General features: G+C 42.4%; 1 protein-coding gene across 5 annotated transcripts in view; it reads right to left on the bottom strand.

Annotated features, from left to right (window-relative positions):
- LOC126471575 (serine/threonine-protein kinase NIM1) overlaps positions 1–27,905 on the bottom strand; it is a 510,574-nt gene that overhangs the window by 42,887 nt on the left and 439,782 nt on the right. For all 5 annotated transcript variants that reach the window (XM_050099805.1, XM_050099802.1, XM_050099803.1 and 2 more), the window contains one exon: positions 4,001–4,157. In XM_050099805.1, the coding sequence (XP_049955762.1) occupies positions 4,001–4,157 (157 nt within the window). The remainder of the gene's footprint in view (positions 1–4,000; positions 4,158–27,905) is intronic.

The raw sequence follows: 27,905 nt of genomic DNA, 5'->3' as shown, positions 1-27,905 counted from the left end.
TTATTATTGGGAAGTGTCGACCAATGTGCGTACCATAAAAGAGCAACACGACGACATAAAACACTCCGTAGATCGGCGAAGGGAATCATGCCAATAGCTGGCTGAAGGAGAGAGACTGCAGCCTTGGCCGCTATATCGGCCGCCTCATTTCCACAGATACCAACGTGTCCTGGGATCCAGAGGAACGCCACAGAGACGCCCCCCAAGTGGAGCAAGTGGAGGCAGTCCTGAATCCGGTGGACCAGAGGGTGGACAGGGTAGAGAGCTTGGAGAGTGAGGAGAGAGCTGAGAGAATCTGAACAGATAACATACTGTATCCGCTGATGGCGACGGATGTATTGGAGAGCCCGGAGAACAGCGTAAAGCTCCGCAGTATAAACCGAACACTGGTCGGGAAGCCGAAATCGATTTGGGGTGTCGCCAACAATATAGGCACTCCCTACACCAAACGATGTTTTTGAGCCATTATTGTAAATAAATGTGGCTTCCTTAATTTGTGCACATAGAGCAGCAAATGCCCGACGATAAACAAGTGAAGGGGTACCATCCATGGAAAACTGAAAGGTCACGGAGCAGGCGGGTCCGGGGACGGAGCCAAGGTGGTTCTGTACCCCAAGTTGTCAAGAAAGTTTTAGGAAAGCAGAAGGAAAGAGAATGGAGCAGTTGACGGAAGCGGACTCCCGGTGGTAGTAGGGAAGAAGGGCGGCCTGCATACCCTAAATCCATGGAGGCGCCGAAAAAAAATGTCGTGGGCCGGGTTAGCAGGCATGGAAGACAGATGGCTAGCATAACGACTCAGAAGGACAGCTCGCCGATTGGACAGCGGAGGTTCAGCAGTCTCAGCATAAAGGCTTTCCACAGGGCTGGTGTAAAAAGCTCCAGACACTAAACGTAATCCACGGTGGTGGATAGAGTCGAGACGCCGAAGAATAGACGGCCGAGCAGAGGAGTAAACTATGCTTCCATAGTCCAATTTCGAGCGCACTAAGGCGCGGTAGAGGCGGTGAAGGACCACTCGGTCCGCTCCGCAGGAGGTACCATTCAGGACACGGAGGATGTTGAGGGATCGCAGACAGCGAGCCGAAAGATAGGAAACGTGGGGGGACCAGCACAGTTTTCTGTCAAACATAAGACCCAAGAATTTAGCGACGTCCGAAAACGGAAGGTTGACAGGTCCTAGATGTAAGGAAGGTGGAAGAAACTCCGTACGACGCCAAAAATTAACACAAACGGTCTTATTGGGCGAAAAGCGGAAGCCTGTTTCGATGCTCCAAGAGTGGAGGCGATCGAGACATCCTTGAAGACGTCGTTCAAGAAGGCTGGTCCGTTGAGAGCTGTAGTAGATCGCAAAATCGTCCACAAAGAGGGAGCCCGAGACACCAGGAAGGAGACAATCCATAATTGGATTTATGGCAATGGCAAACAGTACAACACTTAGCACGGAGCTCTGGGGTACCCCGTTTTCTTGGGAGAAAGTACGGGAGAGAGTAGTGTTCACCCGCACTCTAAATGTGCGCTCTGCCATAAATTCGCGAAGGAAAAGGGGCAGCCGACCTCGAAATTCCCAAGAGAACAGTGTGCGGAGGATGCCTGTCCTCCAACAGGTATCGTATGCTCTCTCCAGATCAAAAATATCGCTACTGTTTGGCGTTTCCGGAAAAAATTGTTCATGATGTAAGTGGAGAGAGCAACAAGATGGTCAACTGCAGAACGATGCTTTCGGAAACCGCATTGCGTAGGTGTTAAAAGACTGCAGGACTCCAGCCACCAAGCTAAACGGCAATTCACCATACGCTCCAAAACCCTACATACACTACTCGTGAGAGAAATGGGGGCGATAGCTAGAGGGGAGATGTTTGTCCTTTGCAGGTTTCGGAACAGGAACGACGATAGCTTCCTGCTGTCGTCTGGGAAAAGTACTGTCGGTCCAAATTCGATTATAAAGGTGAAGGAGGTAACGCAGACTATGGTATGATAACTGCAGCAACATTTGGATGTGGATATCATCCGGTCCTGGGGCGGAGGAGCGAGAAGAAGAGAGTGCATGTTGGAGTTCCCGCATGGAGAAAACATTATTATAGCTTTCGCGATTGTGAGAGGAGAAGGCAAGAGGTTGAACTTCCGCTGCACGTTTCGTCGGGAGAAACGCTGGCGGGTAATTTGAAGAGCTCGAAATCTCAGCAAAGTGTTGACCCAATGAGTAAGAAATTGCGACGGGGCCCACTAATGTATCATGCGCGACAGTGAGCCCAGAGACCGGGGAGAAACTAGGCGCGCCAGATAACCGTCGAATCCGACTCCAAACTTCCGAGGAGGGAGTGAAGGTGTTAAAGGAGCTAGTAAAGAAGTCCCATCTTTCCTTCTTGCTATCGCGGATGACGCGACGGCATCGCGCACGGAACTAGCGGATACAGTTGGCCGAAGTAGGATGGTGTCTGAAAACGCGAAGAGCACGTCGCCACTCACGTATTGCGTCACGGCATGCATCGTTCCACCAAGGAATTGGGGGGCGCCGGGGCAATTCGGAGGTGCGAGGTATTAAACGTTCCGCAGCTGTAAGAATAACGTCAGTACTTGTGCTACGGATTGTTCTCGCCTGGAACGTTCCTACAACAGATTTGCTTTGTTTTATGAAACACGAACTGCTGTATGCTTGTAGTTGCAAGTGTTTGTATAATCTCCTCCGGGGTTTTAACATACTTGTGTTATCATAATTTAAAAGACACCAACAAAAGCACTAGCATAGGAAAGGTGCCAATTGCGACTGTGGGGTGAATGACCTAGATCAAAGATTGTTCACGTCAGGCACGTGTTCTTGGTTACAAACGTAATGAAGTATCGCTAGACAGAGCCTGAATTACGGTAACGACTAAGCCTGATTACGAAATAAACTACACAGATTGTCCATGTTACAAGACCATAATATTTACAACAGTCCTAGCCGTATGACGATCAATTCAGGACATCTCATGATTCCCAGAATGCACAGATATCGCATCTGTCGAAAGATTCACTGAATCTGATATCATCCATGGCTGCCAATTCACTACGTGTAGCGCGCAAAGCACTGTTCCAGCTGGTTACAGAATATACGAATCATCATGTAAGAGGAGTACTACGGGACGGAAAGCTATCGCCAGTGATCAAGATCTTGGAGCTTCTAAGGAGACTGAAGGAAAAAGCTGCCAAAAAAATGTTTTATCTCACTAAGTAATTCTAAGGTCTTGTCGGTACAGTCACATTTCGACGAGGGCTACTCTAACCGACAGTATTTAAGCATGTGATCATCACTAATACGTTATCACGATGCATATGGTGACGAAGATCCTGCAGTACGCAGTGACTAGGACTGGAAGAGCATACCGTTGTCCGATGAGCCATCCTTCATTATATTTGCAATAACAACTTGCAACCATATATGGTGGAGCCACAGAGAAGCTTATCCATGGGGCTGTGTGCTTCGTATAGCGAAACAGAGTTAATCCTGTAAGTGTTTGTGTCACAGACTGCGGGTATTCCATACATCCTACTTTTACTCTCTAAAGATTGCTTACAACCAGAATTTAAGTGAGATGTTGATTTCTTACAAACCTTCAGTATGACTCTCTCCCCCTTTCGTTCTGGTGCTGTTCAGGTTAGCTAGACGAAAACGCAGTTTGCACGTGGACACTACTCCTTGACCAAGAACTTGAATTGAACATTGACGAGGTTTTGTAGTCAGCACAGACGGCTGCGTGGATTGGTTGTCACATCGTTACCGACAGAACTAACGCCTGAACTGAATACGAGTTGGTGCAAAATCTCTCAAGGAGCAAGTCAGGTGTTGCATGCATTCATTTAGGCAGGTGTACTATAGGATAAAGGTAATACAACGCCGTATTAATCATGTTCGTTCAGTTGTTCACATCATATATAAATGTAATCTGCTTTTGGAAATGATAAGCAACATGAATTACTTCGTGAAAGTCACAGCGAAGCGGAGACAGAAGCTTGTACTGACCATAAAGGCGACTGCTGCGACGATCTGGGCGTATAGTGGACTGGCCTCCTCTTCCGGGATGCGGCCTGCACTGGTGATTTTGTTGAAGAGTTCACCTCCACCGGCGTACTCCATCACCAGGTGCAGCCGGCTGTACGTCTCCACAACCTCGTACAGCCTGTGCACACCATACGCAGTCACATTCTGTCTTCAACACCAATCCTCCACTCTTCCGCTCACATGTGTTCAGCAGTGACATTTGGGAGCAGAATAATATTCAATGGCCGTAAGCTGCGGCATGTCGAAGTGCAAGTACACGAAGCTCTCTATTTAAATTTTGAGGGCCGTAAAATGTACCCAGTTGTAACAAGCGTTCTAGAAGAAAATTTGTCAGGTGAAGTGATTGGGGCAGTTGAGTTACAACGGTTGGAACTTCAAAAGTGGCAACAATACCGTAGAGACGTAACGCAACGGGTTCAAATAATGTCGCTTGTACTACACATTACTTACATATTCTGAGGTGACAAAAGTCATGGTATAGGGAAGTGCACTCATACAGATGGCGGCAGTCTCGCGTACGCAATCTATAAAAGGGCATTGCACTGGCGGAACTGTCATTTGCACTGAGCTGATTCATGTGAAAACGTTTCCGACGTCATTATAGCCGTAAGATGGCAATTAACAGACTTTGAACGTGGAATGGTAGTTGGAATTAGACGCTTGCAACATTCCATTTCGGAGATATTTAGGGAACTCAATAGTCCGAGACCCACAGTGTCAGGAATGTGCCAAAAATACCAAATTTCAGCCATTGCATCTCACCACGGACAATGCGGTGGCTGACTGCCTTCATATAACGACTGAGAGCAGCGGCATTTCGGTAGAGTTGTCAGTGCTAACAGACAAGCACCACTGCTTCAAATAACCGCAGAATAAATGTGGGACGTACGAAGAAAGTATCCGTTACGACCAGTGCGCCGAAATTTTGTGTAAATGGACTATGACAGCAGACGACCGACGTGAGTGCCTCTTCTAACAACACGACATCGCCTGCAGCGCCTCTCCTGGGCTCCTGAGGACATCAGTTGAACCTTGTTGTTGTTATGGTCCTCAGTCCTGAGACTGGTTTGATGCAGCTCTCCATGCTACTCTATCCTGTGCAAGCTGCTTCATCTCCCAGTACTTACTGCAACCTACATCCTTCTGAATCTGCTTAGTGTAGTCATCTCTTTGTCTCTCTCTACGATTTTTACCCTCCACGCTGCCCTCCAATGCTAAATTTGTGATCCCTTGATGCCTCAGAACATGTCCTACCAACCGGTCCCTCCTTCTTGTCAAGTTGTGCCACAAATTCCCCTTCTCCCCAATCCTATTCAATACCTCCTCATTAGTTATGTGATCTACCCATCTAATCTTCAGCATTAGACGACTGGAAAAACCAACGCCTGGTCAGATGAGTCTCGATTTTAGTTGGTAAGAGCTGATGGCACGGTTAGAGTGTGGCGAAGTCACCATGGACCCAAGTTGACAAGACACTGTGCAGGCTGGTGGTGGCTCCATAATAGAGTGGGCTGTGTTTAGACGGAATGTACTCTATCCTCTGGTCTAACTGAACCCATCACTGGCTGAAAATGGTTATGTTAGGCTACTTGGAGACCATTTACAGACAATTTTTGTGGATGAAAATGGGCCATTTCACCGGGCCACAATTGTTCGCAATTGGTTTAAAGAACATTTTGGAAAGCTCGATCGAATGCTTTGGCCATCCAGGTCGCCCGACATGAATCCCATCGATCATTTATGGTATACATCAAAAGTTCAGTTAACGCACAACATCCTGCTATGGCGATACTTTCTCAATTTTGGACGGCTCTAGAGGCAGCGTGGCTCAATATTTCTGCAGGGGACTTTCAACGACTTGTTGATTCCACGTTTCGTCGAGTTGCTGCACTACACTGGGTAAAAAAAGATCAGACACGATATTAGGAGGTATCCTACGACTTTTGTCACCTCAGTGTTTATAGCAGAGATACTGGTGTAAAGTAATGCTTCCGAATTTCTTATGTGAAAACTCTGAAACACTTTAAATGAAAAAAACTTTTATTTAGCATTCTACTTCTCCATTCTTCACGTTTACTTATTTCTCAGCATAGTCACCCTGGCATCGAACACATCACCCAACGAGGGGCCAGTTTGTTGAAACCGTCACTGATGAGTGTTTGACTATGATGACGGAGCCACAAGCTCATCTCTGCTTGCACTGTATCATCACTGTCAAAGAGAAGTCCTGAAGGCGTTCTTTAAGTTTTGGCAACAGATGAAAATTGGGCAGGGCCATTTCGGGACTGTATGGAGGATGATGGATGACAGTGAACTCAAGGCGTCGGATCGTTGCAGATGTCTCAGCGTTCGTGTGTGATGTGGCATTTTCATGCTGAAAGAGAGTGTGCTCCATGTGTGAACGAACTCTATTAATTCGAAACTCGATTATAGCATGGTATTTCTTAAGCACAGACATTGTTACGTTACACACCGCAATGTTACACGCTACAATTCTGAGCCACCTAGCGGCAGAGGCTTGCAACTTGCATCAGCGAAGCTGGAAAGTCGACTGAGTGATATGCATGACATGTAATGCCTCAACAGATATTGAGAACAGAATAAAAAATTAGGAGGCAGTACTTTTCAGATGTACTCAGTTTTTTTTTTATTGTACTGTGTTTTAGACTTCTCCTTTCTTCATTTTGCGGAGAGAGTTGTTAATTGTAATTTCATCTGTCCATTTGTAATTTCATCTGTACACTTAGCATTTACCTATACAACCACATCTTAAATGCCTCAAGGCGTTTGCCCGTTGCCTCGATTAAAGTTCAAAACGATGGGAAATTTGTACGAACATAAAAGTCTAGTAGTGGATGGTCTAATATATTGCTGTCATGACGTTTTCGAAACAAGAATAATGGAGACGGGTAAAAACTGAATGTGTTAGAGGACGTACATCATCACGACAGTGGCTACGTGGCTAAAAGCTTTGTACAAGGGGCGCCAAAATGTGCCAGTCATTCTTCAGGCAGGTGTCGGTTCAGACGTCGTGCGCGCTCTCACGGAGTTAATAAACAGTGATAGAAGCTAAACGATTCGTGAGCTGGCCCGAGAGACAGGATTGGCGCACACGACTATCCTTTATATTCTGAAGGAACGCTTGCGCATGAGAAAAACTGCATCATTTTGAGTTTCGCATTATTTGTCGTAAATGCAAAAATGAGTACGAGATTGCTATACCACTTTGAACGCTACGAAAACGGACGAAAGGCTTTGTTATGAAGTATCATTACGCCAAATCACACGAGCCATAGGTGAAATGCCAGTCACTCTAATGACTACATTACCGGTCACCACGACTACCGAAAGTGCAGCAATATGAAATTTATCGTGATTCTCGTGCACTACTGTGATTGTATTATTCTAACGCGCACTGTTACTCAACGGGATACTATCATTACGCTATATCACTGTTCATTTTTGCAACACAGCCCCGCAGCCAGCTTTGAGAAATATGCGGTGACTCTTTCTGCAGACTAGTCCATCATATTATCGGCCAATGTTCGGGCGCATACAACACTAGCTGTGACTGATTTGTTCGATCAATATGAGTTGGAAGTGCTGTACCATCCATCATACTCTCCAGACTTATGCCTCTGTGACTTCTACTTGGCCCCTAAAATAAAGGAAACACCTCATTGCACTCGCTTCAGAATTGTTATAGAGATCCGTCGGGTAATAGACCGTCTCATTCGTACTGTCAGCACAACTGGTTCTGCTGAAGGTATATTATGACTTCAATATGCAAGGCAGGAAGCTATACACAGTGATGGTGACAATAAGGACAGTAAAACTTTGAAAATTGTGTCTTTTTTGTCAGTTACAAATATGCAGTTGGCACTATTAAAGTTTCAACTATCGTATTTATAGTTACGCCACTGGGAGAGTATATCGTAAATTCTAATTTTCCACGAGGTTATTTACTGAAATGAAATCTTGTTTCGAGAAACGAAACCATCGAGAGTTAAAATAAACTAAGTGGCCAAAGGTTACGGGAATGGTTGTCCCATATTTAGATGTGTTGAACGTGTCGTTCGAATACTGCGGCTACATGCAGTGTATGACGTAAGCGCACACAAAATATTTGAGCAGTCTTTTACAGACATGTGCAGTGAGCATGGCAGCACGTCATGTGCTAACCAACTTTTAACGTGGGATGATATTCGCTGCAAGACGATTAGCTCATAACGTATCCTATATCACACAAGAATTGGGATTTCTAAGGTCAACAGCGCAGAGACAAAGTTTACACACACGTTAACCGTCGTATAGGACGACCACGAGCGTTTGACTAACAGATATAACGGCGCCCCCTAAGAGCCATAAAGGGAAGCTGACGGTCTGTTTAAAGTCACATCGCCGCCAACTTCTTTGTGCGGCGTCAGGACTCCATTTCTAGCAAGACTGTACAGAGACAAATTCATCACACTGGTTTCAGAAGCCGACGACCGCCACGTGTACCCTGGCCGTCATGGGGAGCAACTTCAGTTATAGACAAAACGTTCTATGACTCTTCCCAGCGACGCTAGACGTGATTTTGTACTGGTTATGCCCATGAGGGGCAGCAAGGCGTAGGCACTGTGTCGTGCGTATGTCTTGTGTGTTGCCTATAATCCAGTCATCTGCTGCGTGTGAAAGGTGGCAGGCCAAGTTAAATTAAAGTTTGTGATTCGCTTCTAAAATATCTTCCTCCGCTTACAAAGGGAAGTCCTCAGACACCAACCGGTTCGTCTTATATTTGGCAGATCGCTTGTGTACTAGCTAAAATGAAAGATATTTTAGATTAACTCCTCTTCTTTTTGAGAAAACCAACCACAAAGTTCATGACGCGCAGTGGACTCAAGATTGACGGAATCGACAAATAATTGAAAACTGAGTATATGAGGTGTTTTTTTTAAGTGGAGACAACTCAATATCGCGAAAGCGACGCGTCGTACGAAAGAAATGTTCAAGGTGAAAAGCTAATAAATAATAAAGGGAACATCCGTCTGTGCTAGTACTGGCCACCACCTAACCAACCACCCTCCCCCTGTGTGTGTGTGTGTGTGGGGGGGGGGGGGTCAACTTTGTATTTTAAATTGGAAGCAACTCACCACCATTTTGTTGCATTTTACGCCGAAAAAATAGGTACGTTGTACCAAACCATTGTTTTTCATTCGTGGTAGATGGTGTTGTAATCAACAAATATCAAGTGTGCCTGTTTTTGAAATTAAGAATCGACGCATTTGATTCTGCATTTCATTTACGATGCAAATGTAAAACTTTGTGTCCAAACGGTTGATATTCATGTTCTAAATTTACTTTAGTGTTGTCAATAAGATTGTGCAGTACAATATGGTTAGTGGTTTCAACGTCTGGTTAGGAACTACGTTTAGGGTGATCCATCGGCATGTTTCATTTCGGTGAGTCCCCTTGCCTCTCACCATTGAGGTGCTTGGTTTCGGTGAGTATCCAATGCATGCGTGCCTGTAACTTCACTTCATGAACATTTTACCTCATTAAAATGGTTGTGGTTTGTATTCTACCAGACAAAAATCAGTCACCCTGAAGGTGGGTTTCGAGAGCGGGCAACGAAATCAAGCATTCCGATGGTTTGGCGACTCACCACAATAACTCCATAGGGAACAAAAAACTATGTTACCGCACAAGTAGTTTATTTGCCAGAAATGGCAGTGTCTAGCCATACTTTTTGATCTGTACAATCACATTTGCACCATTCAGGTAGTGTTTGAACATCACTATCAATTATACGAACACAAAGCTTTGCATTTACATCGTAAATGAAATGTAGTATCAAATGCGTCGGTTCTTAATTACAAAATCAGATACACTTCATATTTGTCCATCACAGCGCTAACTGCAACGAATGGGAAACAATGATTTGGTAAATCGTATGTATTTTTTGGTGTAGAATCCGAATATACAGTAAAAATTGAAGGAGTGCTTCCCATTTGAAACTACGAGGTTGATCCCACACACGTAGCAGCGGTGGTTAGGAGATAGCCAATTGTGGCACTTTATTAACATTAACTCTTAATCTAGAACATTTTTAGTAAGATTGGTAGTTTTGGAGATATTTGGTTGTCCCAAGTTGAAGCAAACACAGTGTACGTGGGGTCCGCAAATGTATATATTTCTCGAAATCGAGAAAAAAGGCTGTTACGTCTATCGCTTAAATCTTGAAAGATAAACGTTCTCCAACAAAGCAAGTCTGACGTGGCGCGCAAGATATTTGGCTGGGGAACAGGGAACCTGCGTTCGATTCCCAAATGCATTTAGCAGATTTTTTATTTGTATTTTTTCGCATCGGAAATGGTAGGAATAGGAGGGTTAGAAGGGAAAGTAAACCAATAAGTAATACAGACAAGGTAGTCGACAAAATTTCTCAAACATTATGGATTAGTAAAGAATTAAAATTTTAATCCTGGTCGCCTTACAACTTCTCTCCCACACATTCTGGTACATGTCCTCACTTTCCCTCGAATAACTACATGGACTCTGTTTGTCGTTTACATATTCCGAAGAAGTATACTCGCGACATGAAGAAGACCTAATGAATGCCATCTTCGAACAACTACATCGTTCCCCTGAAGATTAAGCGTAAGACTTTGTTTCCATTTAAAATACTTCTTTTTCGGGAATTAATTGTTATATATGCAACGCATATGATAACACCGCCTTAAAATCGGTGCTGAAAGTTAATCATGAATGATGCTATGAATCGCTGCTGCAACCGCGCGTTTGGGCAATAACCGCTTGGCTTCCAGAAGCACATTACAACGCTGAAGCCTCGAAATAAAAATCCGTCCCGTGCATGGGTGTCAACAAACGTCGCCCTGTCTGCTGTACCTCGTGACAAATGCGCAGCAGTTCTTAAAACGAGGCTCGAAATTTTAAATCTTTACTAATCCAAGTCGATTGAAAAATTTATTTGCCAAGCTTGTCATTATTCATTATTGATCTACAAACCTTATTAACACTCCTGGTCCTGCCAATTTCGACAAGGAAAGACTACAATTAAAAAGAAAAAGTGAATTCGGGAATCAAACACAAGTTCTCTGCTCCACTTACACATGGCGTGCTCACTACGACAGTGGAGCTTTCGTTGAACTGTGTGTACCTTATAGGTACATAAACATTAGTCGCTACAGTTTCTTTCCTCGATCTCTAGTGAAATATGTGTTTGCCGCCGCCATACGTGATGATGAAAAATGCTCAAAATCGTGGGGAAGGGGGGGGGGGGGGGACACAGCCAAAAGTTGCCGTCTTTTATTTTATTGCCAAATATGAGCCGAATCGGTTGGCCATGTTTGAGGCCTTCCCTTTCTCAGAGACACGTATTCTTAAAGTTTTCCAGTTCATCATCATCTTCATCATCATCATCATCATAATCATAATCCGTATGACACCCATATGCAAAATATTTATAGTATTAATGAATGTCATAGCACGAAAGAAAAATAAATCGACTAAATGTTGGTATCTAGGTTTCTAATCCATTCCACCGCTGTGGCACTGGAATTCATAAAATCATTCCACATGCCCTCGGCCCTTGTAGCATAGTAGGACGCACTGCTCTCTTATGTAGGGTGATTCAAAAGTAATTGTACACACTACATAGGCGTAATGTATGGATGAAAATAAGAGTTAAACTGAAAACAATATTGTGCTTGACACTGCTTTGTTTCCGAGTTATGATGCATAATGTCATTTGTGGTAGGTATTTCATCATGGGACAGTACAAGCTTTTAGCCTGTCGTGTTCGCCTACATATCGACTGACACTGCTTTGTCGACGGTGCCCCTGCACATTTCAGTCGGGTGGCAAGGAAGTATCTCAAAGTTACTTATCCCAATTAGTGGGCAGGTCGTGCAGGACTGGTTGCTTGGCCCACCAGATCTCCGGGCCGTAACTCCTGGACTTGGGGGTCGTCTCAGGGAGTTCGTGTAGGGTGTTGCAATGGAGAATGTAGCACAACTATAGCACCCAGCTGAAAATTGCCGTCCAGTTGTGCAGAATGAGATGAACGGAGCATGCAACATTGTGATAGCGGTAAGAAGTCTAGTACGTCACTGTCTTGGCTACACGGAAATCATTTTGAACATGTCCTGGAGTAAACGAGCAGTATGTATTTGAGTTGAATTTCTGATCCCTTCATGCTGTTGCTTTCTTAGAAGGATTAATTTTGTGTTGCACTTCTGATCCCTACTCTTCTGCGTAATTCTGAAATATAGCAATTTCAGACAAAACTTTATTTTACATTTTGCTCTAACTTTTGAATCACTTGCTTCGCCGTCACAACTCGGAGACTCCACAATGTCCCACTTACAAATTGAGTCAGAGCACCGACCACGTACAGTGCGGATTGTATTTAATTTGACCCATAGCTTCCCATCAAGTTCGACACACACAATATCACACTTCTATTTCTTGAACCATTCCCGTTCTTGAAAATTTCTGATTTTTTGACGATTCTTGTCCCAGAGAACTCTTCCTTTTGTGTTGCTTGAAGCTACCTGCTCTGCGTTCAGTAGTGCAGGTGTCTCGAACGACAGCTAAGTCGAGATGAATGGGCAGTTCCTTATTCTTTTGAATATAATGGTAATTTCTAACGAAGGTCTGCGAAGCCGTGGTGGGTAGATATTACTTAACAGCGGAAGCCAGTAGACAGGAGTTGGTCTGATCGTACCAATAATCATGTGGATCGTGTTACTGAGCTGCGCATCTACGACGCTGATTTGACAGTTACTACAACACACTGAAGCACAATAATCCGCGACCTATAAAACCAGTGCAAGAGATGATGTACGAAAAGTCTCCATTGAGGTCCCCCGGGTATGCAACATAGGCTGAGTTTTCATCTGGCTGATGTGTGCCAGATGTTTATTGTAAAATAGAGTGCTGTCGAATATATGCCAAGATACTTGGGGTACTTCTTGTGACGCAGAATATTGCCACCAAATTGCTCCTTGAGCTGTTTCAGCTTGTTTGTTCTTAAGGTGAAAAGTACAAACCTAGCTCTTACAGGTACTGTGCTTCAGTCTCCATTTTTTGAAATATGAATTAACGTCCGCTGAGTCTTCTGTTAGTGTTCCCCCTGACGAACCAAGTTCTATTGATTGGAAAGGTGGAGCAATATCGTCTGCATAGCAAAATTTTCCTGAAGATGTTTTTAGGAGGTCAGAAACAAAGGCTGAACAGGAAAGGTGCGAGAACTGAGCCCTGTGGAAGTTTATTATTTGGTTTCCTTATTGAGCTATTTTCATCCAAGTAAACATGGAAGTATCGATTACTTATATGGTAATTAATGAGAGATGCTGTTGTTCGACATTCAAATATTTTCAGTTATTTGTAAATCATCGTTTCCCTTCAGAGGGTGTCACACGCTGCCATAGGATCAATAACGGCCACAGATTTTTTACTTTACCTTGGAAACCGGCCTGTATAAAAGTTGTCGCAGCTAGTACGTGGTCGTTGCAGCTTCGATGAGGCCCATATCCCGCTCATTCTATTACAATCTGTTCTGAAATACACCCATTCACTTTATTGTGAGTGAGTCTCTCCAAGAGATTACACGTACAATGAAGCAGGAAAATTGGCCGTAAGTTCTCGAGAAGATCTAATGACTGGTAAATTTTAAGACTGCCACAACTTTTGTATTTTTCAGTTCTTCGGGAAGTATTCGTGTCTTCAAAATAATAGAAAAGAAGCGAGTCAGCCAGTGTCTGGCATTTTTCCCAAGATGGAATAAAAATTCTGGATGCCTATTATCACGCCCGGTGTCTTACTACTCTCAAACTCCGCTAAAGCTACCTCTATTTCAACTAGGGTGAATGGGAAAGTGAGTTCTAAAACGCTTGAAGACTGAAATTTTAGATATATTAGCTCTTTTTTGATCCACGAGGTATGCTGTTTATTCTTGGACGACATTAACGTTTTTACTACTTAGTTAGCAATATGATTGCCTGAAATACCAGGCTTCTGATCGGAGCTCAAAGGAGCAAGGAGCAAGACCAAGGTTTTCTACTTTCTGCTGAAAATCACCATCACTTTACTGAGAGGTTAGTATGCAGCACATCAGGTTAGTAGACCCTGCTAGTTTGATGAAATCTCGTCGTCTCGTGGGCTATGAATATTAAAGGCTTCCTAGTGTTGCCAGAAACAGTCAGCAAACATTTTTTCTCTAACAAAAGTTGTCCACCATAATGTGATGTATCACCCTAGTTTGATGTAAAGGCTTTGAAACAGGCAGAATATTAAATGTAATCAGTTCTTTTAAGTTTGGATTTTATTGAACAAGAAGTTATACTATACAATTAATCACCTTTCAAAACTGTAATTTTAAGTGAATTTTCACAAAAGAAATGAAACTGGTTCATAAAGTAATATATTACTTTATGACGCAATATCCCAAGTTTGTTTCTATTGTTCTTTGTGCAGATGCACTTGAAAACAACAAAAATGTCGAAAAGGGCCAATCTATCAGTATAAATCTTCGATCATTAAAATCTCTATAGCCTCGAAGAAAAAATTATTTGTTTTAACAAATTCTTGATGGCTGTCCAACCACACCGAAAGAAAAACATCTAACATGCTCGGTTCTTGTCCGAAAATAAGTGATTCATTTGCTGGTTGAACTGTGGCAATTTTAGCGTTCGTTTTGACACTTGTCTTGTATTTTGGGCTAGCGAAGCTCAAATTCCTGCTGCACATCCAGAATTAGATTTTCAGTAGGTATCCCAAAAACCATTTCAAAACTTTTTCGAAAAGCCAGGCCAGCTGCTTCCCCTGAGTAATATCCATTTCAAATAAGTTTTCGACTTTAATGAATCATATGCTGACCACATGTTAAATACGGACATTACTCGACTGTCAATATCATATCCCGTTTTTTAGCGTTATTCAAGTTGGGTGTTCAGATGAAATCTCAAACAAGACCCAGATTGTTGGATTATGTGAACCGCATTAGAAATGAGCAAAGTATCACACCTGAAGTACCCTTCCTACTTACTGTAAAAAGTGATTTAGAATTTTTTAAATAATAGGTATAAAAGTTTATTTAATTCATTCTTCCTCGGCGTTACTAAACAAGTTCATGGAAACGCCATACAAAATTCTTCAAAAGTTAACGATGTGCAGAGTTTCCCCTCCTCACTTAAGCTCTTTCATCCAAGAAACCCAACTCTAATATTCCGGAGGGAAGATCCGTTATTTAAGTACGTAAGAAACATATACTTTTCCATGTTGATTTACCTAGATAAATGGATGAATTTAAGAACGCTCAGCCTTTTCAAACATTACAATGAAGTGTTCAAATTTCCTCGTCCGTTACTTTAATCTATCCAGACGTATTGTCTGCAAATATTTCAGTGACCTCCATAACATAACCGGGTCAGTGCAGAGCCTACATAATGTACAGTTCATTAAATGATAATTAATGAAACCCTCACCAGCCGACAGGTGATGTTGATATACCTCGATGGGGACAGCTGGAAATGTGTGCCACGACAAGGACTCGAACCAGAGATCTCCTGCTTACATGGCAGACGCTTTTTATTATATGTTCGTGTAGTACGTAAAGAAGTATGAATGTTTTAGTTGGACCACTTTCCTCCCTTTGTGATAGATGCCGCTGTAATAGTCACAAACATATGGCTCACAATTTTAGACCAACAGTTGGTAACGGGGAGGTTTATTAAACTAAAATACAGAAAGCAGGTACGTTTGAACATTTTATTTCGGTTGTTCCAATGTGATACATGTACCTTTGTGAACTTATCATTTCTGAGAACGCATGCTGTTACAGCGTGATTACTTGTAAATAACACATTAATGCAATAAATGTTCAACATTATGTCCGTCAACCTCAATGCATTTGGCAATACGTGTAACGACATTCCTCTCAAGAGCGAATAGTTCGCCTTCCGTAATGTTCGCACATGTATTGACAATGCGAAGACGCATGTCAGGCGTTGTCGGTGGATCACGATAGCAAATATCCTTCAACTTTCCCCACAGAAAGAAATCCGGGGACGTCAGATCCGGCGAACGTGCGGGCCATGGTATGGTGCTTGGACTACCAATCCACCTGTCATGAAATATGCTATTCAATACCGCTTCAACCGCACGCGAGCTATGTGCCGGACATCCATCATGTTGGGAGTACATTGCCATTCTGTCATGCAGTGAAACATCTTGTAGTAACATCGGTAGAACATTAAGTAGGAAATCAGCATACATTGCACCATTTAGATTGCCATCGATAAAATGGGGACCAATTATCCTTCCTCGCATAATGCCGCACCATACATTAACCCGCCGAGGTCGTGGAACCACTTGTCGCAGCTATCGTGGATTTTCCGTTGCCCAATAGTGCATATTATGACGCTTCGTCGCTAAATAGAACGCGTGCAGAAAATCTATCATCGTCCAGTAATTTCTCTTGAGCCCAGTGGCAGAACTGTATACGACGTTCAAAGTCGTCGCCATGCAATTCCTGGTGCATAGAAATATGGTACGTTATTGAGATACCCCATTCTCGCGCAATTTGTCTGCTGCGGATGTGCGGATTAGCCGCGACAGCAGCTGAAACACCTACTTGGGCATCATCATTTGTTGCAGGTCGTGGTTGATGTTTCACATGTGGCTGAACACTTCCCGTTTCCTTAAATAACGTAACTATCCGGCGAACGGTCCGGACACTTGCATGTCGTCGTCCAGGATACCGAGCAGCACACACAGCAAACGCCCGTTGGGCATTTTCATCACAATAGCCATACATTAGCACGATATCGACCCTTCCCGCAATTGGTAAACGGTCCATTTTACACGGTTAATGTATCACGAAGCAAATACCGTTCGCACTGGCGGAATGTTACGTGATACCACGTACTTATACGTTTTTGACTGTTACAACGCCATCTATCACAAAGTGAAGAAAGTGGTCCAACTAAAACAATCATATTTCTTTACGTACTACACGAATATCTAATAAAATGGGGGTTCCTATTTTAAAAAACGCAGTTGATATCCGTTTGACCTATGGCAGCGCCATCTAGTGGGCCAACCATAGCGTCATCTGGTTTCCCCCTTCAAGCTAGACAAGTTTCGTTCTTTGTAGTTCTTCCGTTTGATGCTTATTTCGTGAGATATTTTCCCCGGTCACTATCAATGGACCACCCTGTTTATATGAAGATAGTGAGTGTTCTCGAAAGAACAGATACCACTGATGATCGTTCAGCTTCTCTAGAATAAATGATAACCAATGAAACCCTCAGCTGCCGACAAGTGTTGATATACCTCGATGGGGACACTAAAAATGTGTGCGCCGACCGGAACTCGAACCCGGGATCTCTTGCTTACATGGCAGACGATCGATCCATCTGAGCCACCGAGGACACAGATGAATAGCATGACTGCAGGGACTTATCCCTTGCACGCTTCCAGTGAGACCCACATTCCCAACTGTCCACAATCTACATACGTAATGTACTTAATAGAAGCGTTCAAGGGATAAGTCCCTCCAGTCACGCTATTCATCTGTGTCCTCGGTGACTCAGATGGGTCGAGCGTCTGCCATGTAAGCAAGAGATCCCGGGTTCGAGTTCCGGTTGGGGCACACATTTTCAGCTGTTCCCATCGAGGTATATCAACACCACCTGTCGGCAAGTGAGGGTTTCATTAATTATTTAATCTAGAGAAGCTGCTCGGTCATCAATGGTATCTGCTCTTTCGAGAACAGTTACTATCTTCATATATGTACTGCTTACTGCTGTCAATTAAAACCGGATATCTTATGATACACTGATGTTCCGTTTCCCTATGGTAAGACTTCTACAGTTATTTTCATGTCGTCCGCCCCCGGTAGCTGAATGGACGCCGGTACGGTAGCTCAGTGCTCGGTCAGAGGGTTAGCTACCCTCTGTAACAAAAAACAGAGTGAACGGATCAACAAAGAACCTGAACGGGTGTCGTCGGACGTCCGCCCCGAACAAATTCAACGAACAATATAGAATAAAATGATATCTACAAAAAAAGGTCAGTGTGACGGATTGTCAATCCTCTGGGACCGGGCTCGATTCCCGCCTGGGTCGGGGAATTTTCTCCGCCCAGGGACTGGGTGTTGTGCCGCCATCACCATCCTGTCATCCTCATCGACTGCATGTCGCGGAAGTGGCGTCAATTTGAAAGACCGGCACCCGGCGAACGGCCTGCCCGACGGGGTCCCTAGCCATACGATGAAATAAATTTTCATGTTGTAAACACTGTTTGTGAATTTGATATTTTGTAATTTTGTCTGTTTTTTTATTATTAATCAGTTTAACCGCTGTTAGGTTCTTCCAGGTTCTTCCACCCTAGTAACTCGTCTATTTTTGACAGTGGACTTTCGTTCTCTATACACTGTGGTACAGTATCCTGATGCACTGTAGGACATGCATTTAGACATATCCACAGAAGAAGTTCTCCCATCAATTAGAGCGGGACCCTGATTCGAGCGATTGAAACCAAAAGCGCGTACTGGAACTGGAGCGCTGTAGTGTCATCAGGGAATTGTGAGGGGACGTTAAAAGTGAAATAAAACCAAACCATGTAATTTTTATTGAGTGCTAGAATACACTTCAAACTGACACTAATACACTACTGGCCATTAAAATTGCTACACCAAGAAGAAATGCAGATGATAAACGGGTATTCATTGGACAAATATATTATACTAGAACTGACATGTGATTAAATTTTCACGCAATTTGGGTGCATAGATCCTGAGAAATCAGTACCCAGAACAACCACCTCTGGCCGTAACAACGGCCTGCATACGCCTGGGCATTGAGCAAGCAGAGCTTGGATGGCGTGGACAGGTACAGCTGCCCATGCAGCTTCAACACGATACCACAGCTCATCAAGAGTAGTGACTGGCGTATTGTGACGAGCCAGTTGCTCGGCCACCATTGACCAGAGGTTTTCAATTGGCGAGAGATATGGAGAATGTGCTGACCAGTGCAGCAGTCGAACATTTTCTGTATCCAGAAAGGCCCGTACAGGACCTGCAACATGAAGTCGTGCATTATCCTGCTGAAATGTAGGGTTCAGGAGGGTAATACGGAACGCCGTGCTGGATCCCAACGGCCTCTTATCACTAGCACTCGAGATGACGTTACATTTCAGATGTGTTACGACCCGTGGCTCTACCCTTCATTCGATCCCTGTGGAAAGGCGTGATTGGATCATAAGGTGTGAGGTTAATGCGGGATATTTGGACAGTTTCATCGGAGTTAATGGATTTAGCAGTGATGATGCACTCGCCTAAGGGTAATTACCATTAATCTTGCACCATTAATATAGATCTGATTGGCGTTAATATTTCTAATTAATATAACAATAGCATTTTTCTCTACAAATAATTGATTAGGTGGTAAAACGGACGGATTTAAAGAGTTAAGGAATTCTACTTGGTACAACTGAACATCGTTCATTCCTTCAAGTTGAACAGAATCACTACTCAGGTAAGCCTTTGCCTCTCCAAGTGACAAATTTTAAATGACATGTTTATTAATTGTTCTACAATCAGCATTTTGTGGACACAGAATCGACGTTGAATAGAACTGCGAATCATTTTGTTCATAGATTCATCTGGCATTGAATGTTCCGGCGATAAAATTATCGTAATTAGAGTAACAATGCTTAGGAATTTTGATCACTTCCTTGAAGTAATCTGTTCGATTTTATAAATCACACCCAATTTAAGTAACCATTAGTTGAAAGCGGGATCACCATTTGCTCTCATATTTTGTGTCAACTAAGAATTTTAACATGAGATCATACGGTCATCGTGTAACTGTAGTTTCGACAGTGGTTCTAGTATTGGCATGTCTAACGACGGGTAATACTTGACGGAAATTTCCAGCAAATAGAATTATGTTGCATCCATGAGGTAGATTATTATTCACAATGTCCCCTGAAAGTAGATCGACAACACTTAGTGCGTCTATGGAAGTAAACAACTCCGACCGCTGTTATGCATCATAGTAAAATTAGATGGTCAATAGACGGCGCCTTCTAAATTCTTTACATTGACGTTTATGGCCTAAATCGCGTTATAGTGTAAGAGCTGTCGTGTATGTCAGTTAAACATATTGTCAGTAGATGACATCTTCTACATTGTTATAGTAAATGACAGTTTAACGAAAACCATTACTTTAAACTACATGTGTATTTTTCATCATCAGTGGCGAAGGAAATCTTGAAAATGATGTCTCAATCATTAATTTTAATTACGTGATAAGGGAGCTTTATTCATAAAGTTTGTATTCAGCATTCTAATCTCCTCCTTTGTATAGATTTTTATAGCTGGTGGTTTGTTTTCGCTTGTACTTAAACCATATTTTAACAAAGTCTATTGCCTGTACCAACTTAGTAACTTACCAGTCTACGTTTCTTTCAAACAGACCAAAAATAAGCCCATACTTCACTGTTTGTTCAACCGTGAATATCTGTAAGTAGTCCAATTCAGCTTCTTCAGGTACCCGCATACTTTCCATCTTCCTTTTCCTTCTATCCGCTTTGTGGTATGAAATATTGCAGGTGTTTCGTTGCTGTCTAATCAACAATACTATTTTCTTCAGAATCTTTTACGTCTTTCTCTGCTTCATACAAATATATTTCCATATTTACTATATCGCAATTAAATAGTATTCATACATTTTTTGTTATTTCTGATTAATATCCTGTCTAGTCTTCAACATGTATACTTACCTAAGACAAATACGAGCTTTTTTTACGCCTGATCCTGATACAATGTTGTCTCAAGCGGATATTTCGCCATTTTCCACCAGTCAGTGTCCCTTCAAGAAGGCGGGTACAGATGTCTTGGTGCCTTCACACAGGAGACAAATGAAAAACTGAACGATGTCAGTGAGCTGTACTATAATTTAGCTAATGGTAGAACGGGAAGATGATATTCGCACGCATCATATTATTTGAAAACGTGAGAGGTATCAAACCGTGATGGCCGTAATATTTGCGGTTATCCTTTTTAGTTTTACTGGAGACTGAGAAGAAATTTTTCTGGTAGAAACAGGACTGTACTCCACACGCATAAGTTTAATTGCTATCTCCCACCTATACTGCAGTAGCTGTGAAGGTCTTCAGTTCAATCTGTCTGACTGGATTTTCCATTTCTGAAATTACTGCCTACTACCGCTTGCGGAGTACAGATAACCGTGACGATTTAGAGCTATTTCTCCCTTTTTCCACATTGCGAACCTATATAAGAGTGATCTTAGCTACTTTATGAACGTGGGAGTGTGATCATAGATTTAGAGTAGTTCCAATACTGTAAGAAATTTAATTTGGTCTGTGGATTGATCCTTACACAGAAGTAAAATGAAAATTCGAAATTGAAATATTTTGTTGGTTTTCCACTTATTCGCAGTTTTAAAGTATAAAAACATTGGTTTATTGGGGTAAGAGCGGTCGTGGTGAAAGATTATCCATAATCTCACTTGCTGCACATCTGCTGTATCATTCACGGTCTCCATATGTTTTCAAAATTTTTGTCTATCAATATATTATAAAATTCATTCAAAATTCCAAGTACTTTGCCTCATATCTCAGTTCGCATTCAGAATTTCAAAATTTACTCTTGAGGCAACATTTATTGGTTTTATAGAAATGAGTGTGCGAACTTCCATAGTTATAACTTTCACGAATTCTGAGAAAAACGTGCATAAACTTAAGAAAAGATAATTTTCAGGAAATGCAGTTTAAAGTTCAACCTAACGTTTCCCTCATGTCACCTCTCCAGGAGGCCCCAGATTTGTACTCAGGTTCCTATTTGGCTTCAAGGATTCTCTTCTGGTTCTTGTTTCTACCTCCTTTCCCTTACACCACGTCTTCAACCGACTTTTCAGCTGTAGAGACCGAGCGAGGTGGCGCAGTGGTTAGCACACTGGACTCGCATTCGGGAGGACGACGGTTCAATCCCGTCTCCGGCCATCCTGACTTAGGTTTTCCGTGATTTCCCTAAATCACTTCAGGCAAATGCCGGGATGGTTCCTTTGAAAGGGCACGGCCGATTTCCTTCCTCATCCTTCCCTCACCCGAGCTTGCGCTCCGTCTCTAATGACCTCGTTGTCGGCGGGACGTTAAACACTAATCTCCTCCTCCTTCAGCTGTAGAGAGGCGCTGTAGATCTATTTTTCTCTAAATGACTTGAGTGAAATTTTCTACCTTGAAGCCCATTCTCTCTAATGCCTTTATCCTCCTAACGTTCCCATCACTAAATACATGAACTGCGTCAGAAGCCGCAATTCTGACATCTGTAGCAAATGAAAATGTGGGTTTAGGGCATCGTTTCCGTCTGAGTGAATTTAGAGACTCATCTGGATTCTGGGTTTTGCCATGAACACACCTTTTTTTAGGGTCGGCCAGAAACTTGTAAGTGGGTTTGACAAAATCCAGATACTATTTAGATGCCTCTTCTTGTAGATGTAGGAGTTGTTATCCGTCTGAGCCTGTAGATATTTAGTAAAAGATATACGGGTTGTTAAAGGAGAACGAAAATTTTACTGTGATATGTGACTAGAATTCGATAGCAGGAAAAGGAAGAGAAAGAAAAATAGTAGGTGAACATGGACTGGGGGAAAGGAATGAAAGAGGAAGCCGCCTGGTACCATTTTGCACATAATATAATTAATCATCGCTGACACTTTAAGAGTATAAAAGGAGTTTGTATATGTGGAACAGACTGCAGACACCGGAAGGTTTCAGACTGATTATATGATGGTTAAATAGAAATTTAAGAAGCACATTTTAAATTGTAAGACATTTGCAGTGGCAGATGTTGACTCTGACCACAATTTATTGGTTATGAACTGCAGATTAAAACTGAAGAAATAGAAAACAATTAGGAAATTAAGGAGATGGGAACTGAATAGGTTGAGACAATCAGAAATTGTTGAGAGTTTCAGAGGGAGCATTAGAGAGTGGTTGACTATGAAAGGGGGAAGTAATACTGTAGAAGACTAATGGGTAGGTTTAAGAGATGAAATAGTGAAGGCAGCAGAGAAACACACAAAAAGACAAGGCCTAATAGAAATTCTAGTATAACACAAGAGATATTGAATTTAATGGACGAAAGGAGAAAATTTAAAAATGCAGCAAATGAAGCAAGTAAAAGTGAATACAAGCGTTTAAAAAATGAGACTGCAGGAAGTCCAAAACGGCGAAGCAGGAATGGCTGGAGGACAAAGGAACGATTTAGAAGCATATTTCACTAGGGGAATATAGATACCACCTGCAGAAAAATTAAAGCGGTTTTTGTGGAAAAGAGAAGCAGCTGTATGAATATCAAGAGCTCAGATGGTAAACCAGCCCTAAGCAAAGAAGGGAAACCTGGATGCTGGAAGAAGTGTACAGAGGCTCTGTACAAGAGATTTCATGGATTTCTTCGCTTAAGGTAAGCATTGTAGAATACATGTTCACTTAGCTATTCTTTTGTTGTTCCATACAACGTCCTCCCAAAATATGGAAAGCGCTAGGACTGCAGCAGAATATATTTGTTTCATAGTATCCACGATGTAGTAGTGCTCATAGCGCTTGAGGTATGCATTTTAGAGACCATGGTTACTACCCTTTTTTATTCGAATGATCGTCACTGTCGTATTCCTGAATACTGACCGTTTTTCCTGGGCCAGCCTGTATATCGTAGGTATAATTCATCACTAATCCACGTGTAAAACAACTCTAAAACGTGTTCAGCCTTAATCATAATTTTTCCCGAATCTATTATCACACTTTCTCTTGTTAATGTTTAAGGTCTCACAAAAAACGAAAGAACTAGGTAAAATTTAGGGAATCCATGCTGTTAAAGTTAGAATGGATTAAAGTAATTGTTCCGCATCCGTAAGATAACCTAGCGGTATAACACCTTCGTTTGATTTTTTGAAAGAGTTCGTGATGCCTTCAGCTGCCATTCTCCTTATTTCATTTATGATTGTACAATCTTGGCCTTAGGTCATTTTCAAGTGTCTAAAACGGAAGTAGTATATCTTAGATACATCAGTGACACTTGTGATTTTGACGTAGGAACAATTCGCACCTATAGATATACTAGGCGCCTTATAACTTACTTTATGGATGATTTTTTAGTAGTAAATTGTGCCATGTATATCGCTGCTCCTATGACTCCACGTTATGCTCTTAAAAAGGATACGAGACGTTTTACGCTAATTTAGGTGCACGTTACTTTCGAGCAGTTGTTATAAAGCTCTTATGTATAAGGCCCATGCTTTAACGTACTTAACACTATGAAGTTAGTTAAGTAAGTCAGCGTTAAGTACGTTAAAACATGGACCTTATACAGAAGAGCTTTGCAACAACCGCTTGAAAGTAACGTGCTCCTAAAATAGCGTAAAATATATCGGGTTTATTTTATGAGCATAAAATGGAGTCTTATGAGCTACGGCATACATGACAAAATTTACTACTAAAAACTCACCCATAAATTAAGTTGTAATGCGCCTAGTAAATTTACAGATATGACTTACTCCTACATCAAAACCACATGTGTCACTAATGTATCCAATGTATAATGCTTCCGTTTTAGATACTTGAAAATGGTCTAAGGCCGAAATTGTACAATCGTACTTGAAATAAAGAGAATGGCAGCTTTCAAAAAATTCGTTGCAGGTGCAGACCCTATCGCATTGAAAATTGCCTTCGTCTGACTTCCGCAATTCTTACCTGAACACTGATATCTTATGCTGATTCGGAGCCAATAGATACTGCAGGTTGATTTAGTGTTGTTAAGCAACTACAGGCACGGAATGTAGAGACGATCACAAAAAAGGAAAGGAGTTGCTTGTCCGATAGAAAGAAGATTTTGTTAATTTTAATGAAGAATAAGTTATGGAAAAAGGAAAAAAGAAGTTTCTCTCTTTCGCTAACATATACTGGCATATACTGAAATTCGATATGAACATAACGTCGTAGCGCCTCTAAATCATATACTTGCTTTCTTCTTGCCCTAGTACTAGGGGCGTTGAATAAGTAACGTAACCCATCTTTTTTTCTGAAAGCAGGTTGCTTTTATTCAGGAATCCAATGCACCATATTAAAACCCACTCTTTTGGCTATAGAAGCTTATTTTTTTTTTGACATTATCTCCGTTCAATGCGACGGCCTTACGCCACTTTACTAGACGGACCTGTATGATGGCATGGTACCATCCTACTGGTCGACGTCAGAGCCAACATCTTGCTCCATCAATAACATCATCATCCATGTACTGTTTCCTGCGGAGTGAATCCTTCATTGAGCCGAACAGATGGGGGCTGTAGGGTTGATTCGGAAGCATAGTCCAGTGAAGTTTTGTGAGTTCTACTCAAGTGCGCAGACCTGTACTAGGCCTCTCATTGTCATGGAAAAGGAGAAGTTCGTTTGCATTTTTGTAGCGATGAACACGCTGAAGTCGTTTCTTCAATTGCGTGAGGGTCTGGCGGCACGTGGGAGATCGGAAAGGTTTGCGTTACGTTGCTGCGGTGATGACAGATGCCCCGCCCAACGACTCACTGTTCTTTTGTTCACCGCCGGCTTTCCATAGACTGTGCTAACTACTGCGCCACCTCGCTTGGTACTACATGCAACGCCGTCAACCATGGGAACGTTATGAAACTATGGGGCTGAAGTGAAAATATTCCTCAATGTCCCACAACAGATTCCACATTTTTTCAACCGAAAATGGTAGAGAGAAAAATGTATTTCACTACTTATTAAACGTCCCTCGTAACCGCTACCACATTAAAAGTGTATAATTTTAAAACTTTTAAATACGTCAAATCGATTCCCACTGCAATTATTTCTGTCGATTATTTCGCTGATATCCCTTCCCTTTATCTTCTAGATGAACTGGCTTTGTTTAAACGAATAAAAATACGAGTACTGTATCACCTTTATTGTCATGAACCCCATGTACCTTTCGAGTACCTATGGCTAATTTGTGTCTGCTCCCTTGGATGAGGGTAATTACAAATTTTAGCTGTCACTCGAAGAAATAAAGTTACGCAATTAATTTCTTGTTTGCTTGCAGGTACATGTCTACAGTCCTGGTTCAAACTGAAATCCCCGTGCCTCAGTATCGCAGCACGTCGCTGAAGCAGCCAGACAAATTTGCACTTTTCCAGTTAGCTGTGTTATTTCGTTTCGGCTCTTGTTTGCGATGGTTACAGTAATGTGGCGCGGGGATTTCATTGTGCATCAAGACTGAAGTCAAGTATCTGCTAAAAATGAAAGATTACGCAGTCTTTTTAGGTAATACTTAAAACTAACACCTACGACTGACTCTCCACTACTTTCAGCTCCTTATTGCATCTAGTAACGAGTCTCATTCTTCTCCACTGTTGTACTGAAGGTCACACTTATTCAGCTAGTGAAATTTCCTTTATCCGCTGTTCTCTCTCTCAACGGTGAACGGCTATTCTTAAAAGCTAAATGAAGGTGGACATTATTTAGTCTCAAGTGTCATCGTGCTTCTGTAACTACCACTCTATACACGGGCAGGTAACTTAACAGGACTGTAGGTTAAATTATGTTCTTTTTTTGTTCTCTATATGCGTTCAACAGCGTACTCTCTCTTCAACATAGTCACGGGTGAGCTCTGATGTCAAACAACGAATGGAATAGAGTTGTCACGTGACAGGAATTTCACTGGCCCTTCTACTTGCCATAGGTGTGACTGGAGCGCAGGATACAGGTCACCACATTCATTCGATCACTGCCAGATCGTGAATTTTCAACGCACAGGACGCCCCATCTCTAAGGTAGTGCGAACGCTGCCTCCATGACGACGATGAATCGTGGATGTCCTGTTTCTGGGAAAGCCCCGGACACAAAGCGAATAGCGGTTAGAAAGATCTTATTGATCGCATAGGCCGCCATGTCCGTAAGGATTTTAACAGTTAGTAGACAGGCCACGGCGGTGTAAATCACTTATAATGTCAGAGCCAGGTACAAACCAATGAGCTGCGATACCGTTCGGAGCCATCTCCTGACTATGGGGTATAGAGAACAGCGTGGACTTTTCCTTGCCGCACGTCACAGGATCCAGTGATTAGTATGGGCCAGTAACACCGCCACAGGACGCTTGGATCTTCTGGATCGTGGTACACGTTGGTACAGCCTGATAGCGAGGTAAGATGCGTAGGGAACCATACCAGGTAATGTATTCCACTTACAAACAGCTCATCGTTCTGGCAATTGATGGAGGAATTCTTGTGTATGGTATGCTAAATGGAATAATATGTGTCCTAAGATGAATCTATCATCATTTCTCACTAGCGAACTATACAGGATCTTAATGCCCGATCGTCTACCTCGGTTTGGTCGCTTAAAGCACCCTGTACGAGTATCTTCAGCAAGAGAGTGCACCTTTCCGAATGGTGTCTAAATGTTTTGAGGAACACAGATTTCAGTGCGTTTGCGTGACATCTTCAGGTGACATCTTTTTCGTACTGAAAGCCTCTGGGATTCTATCGAGTGAGACGTGTGGGCCCTGGACACATCTGCGATTGCTTTCAGTGAGTTGTGGATGGCGACTCAGTCATTATACGCTGGCCTCTGAGCGCTTTCGCTGTCTCGTTGAATCCACGACAAGCTGAGTCACCGCTGTCATCAGGGTCAAAGGGATGCTGCACACTACTGGGCAGGTCTTTATAATTTAATTGCTCATGAATGTATAGTCGAGATGAGAACCATACCTTTGTGTCTAGCACTTTAAATCAGTTTAACTGAAAGAATTAAATAAATACAAACTTAATGGCAGTAGCTT

This window comes from Schistocerca serialis, chromosome 3 (genome assembly GCF_023864345.2).
Source record: "Schistocerca serialis cubense isolate TAMUIC-IGC-003099 chromosome 3, iqSchSeri2.2, whole genome shotgun sequence".
Classification (NCBI taxonomy): domain Eukaryota; kingdom Metazoa; phylum Arthropoda; class Insecta; order Orthoptera; family Acrididae; genus Schistocerca; species Schistocerca serialis.
This window is presented reverse-complemented; position numbering and strand designations above follow the sequence as displayed.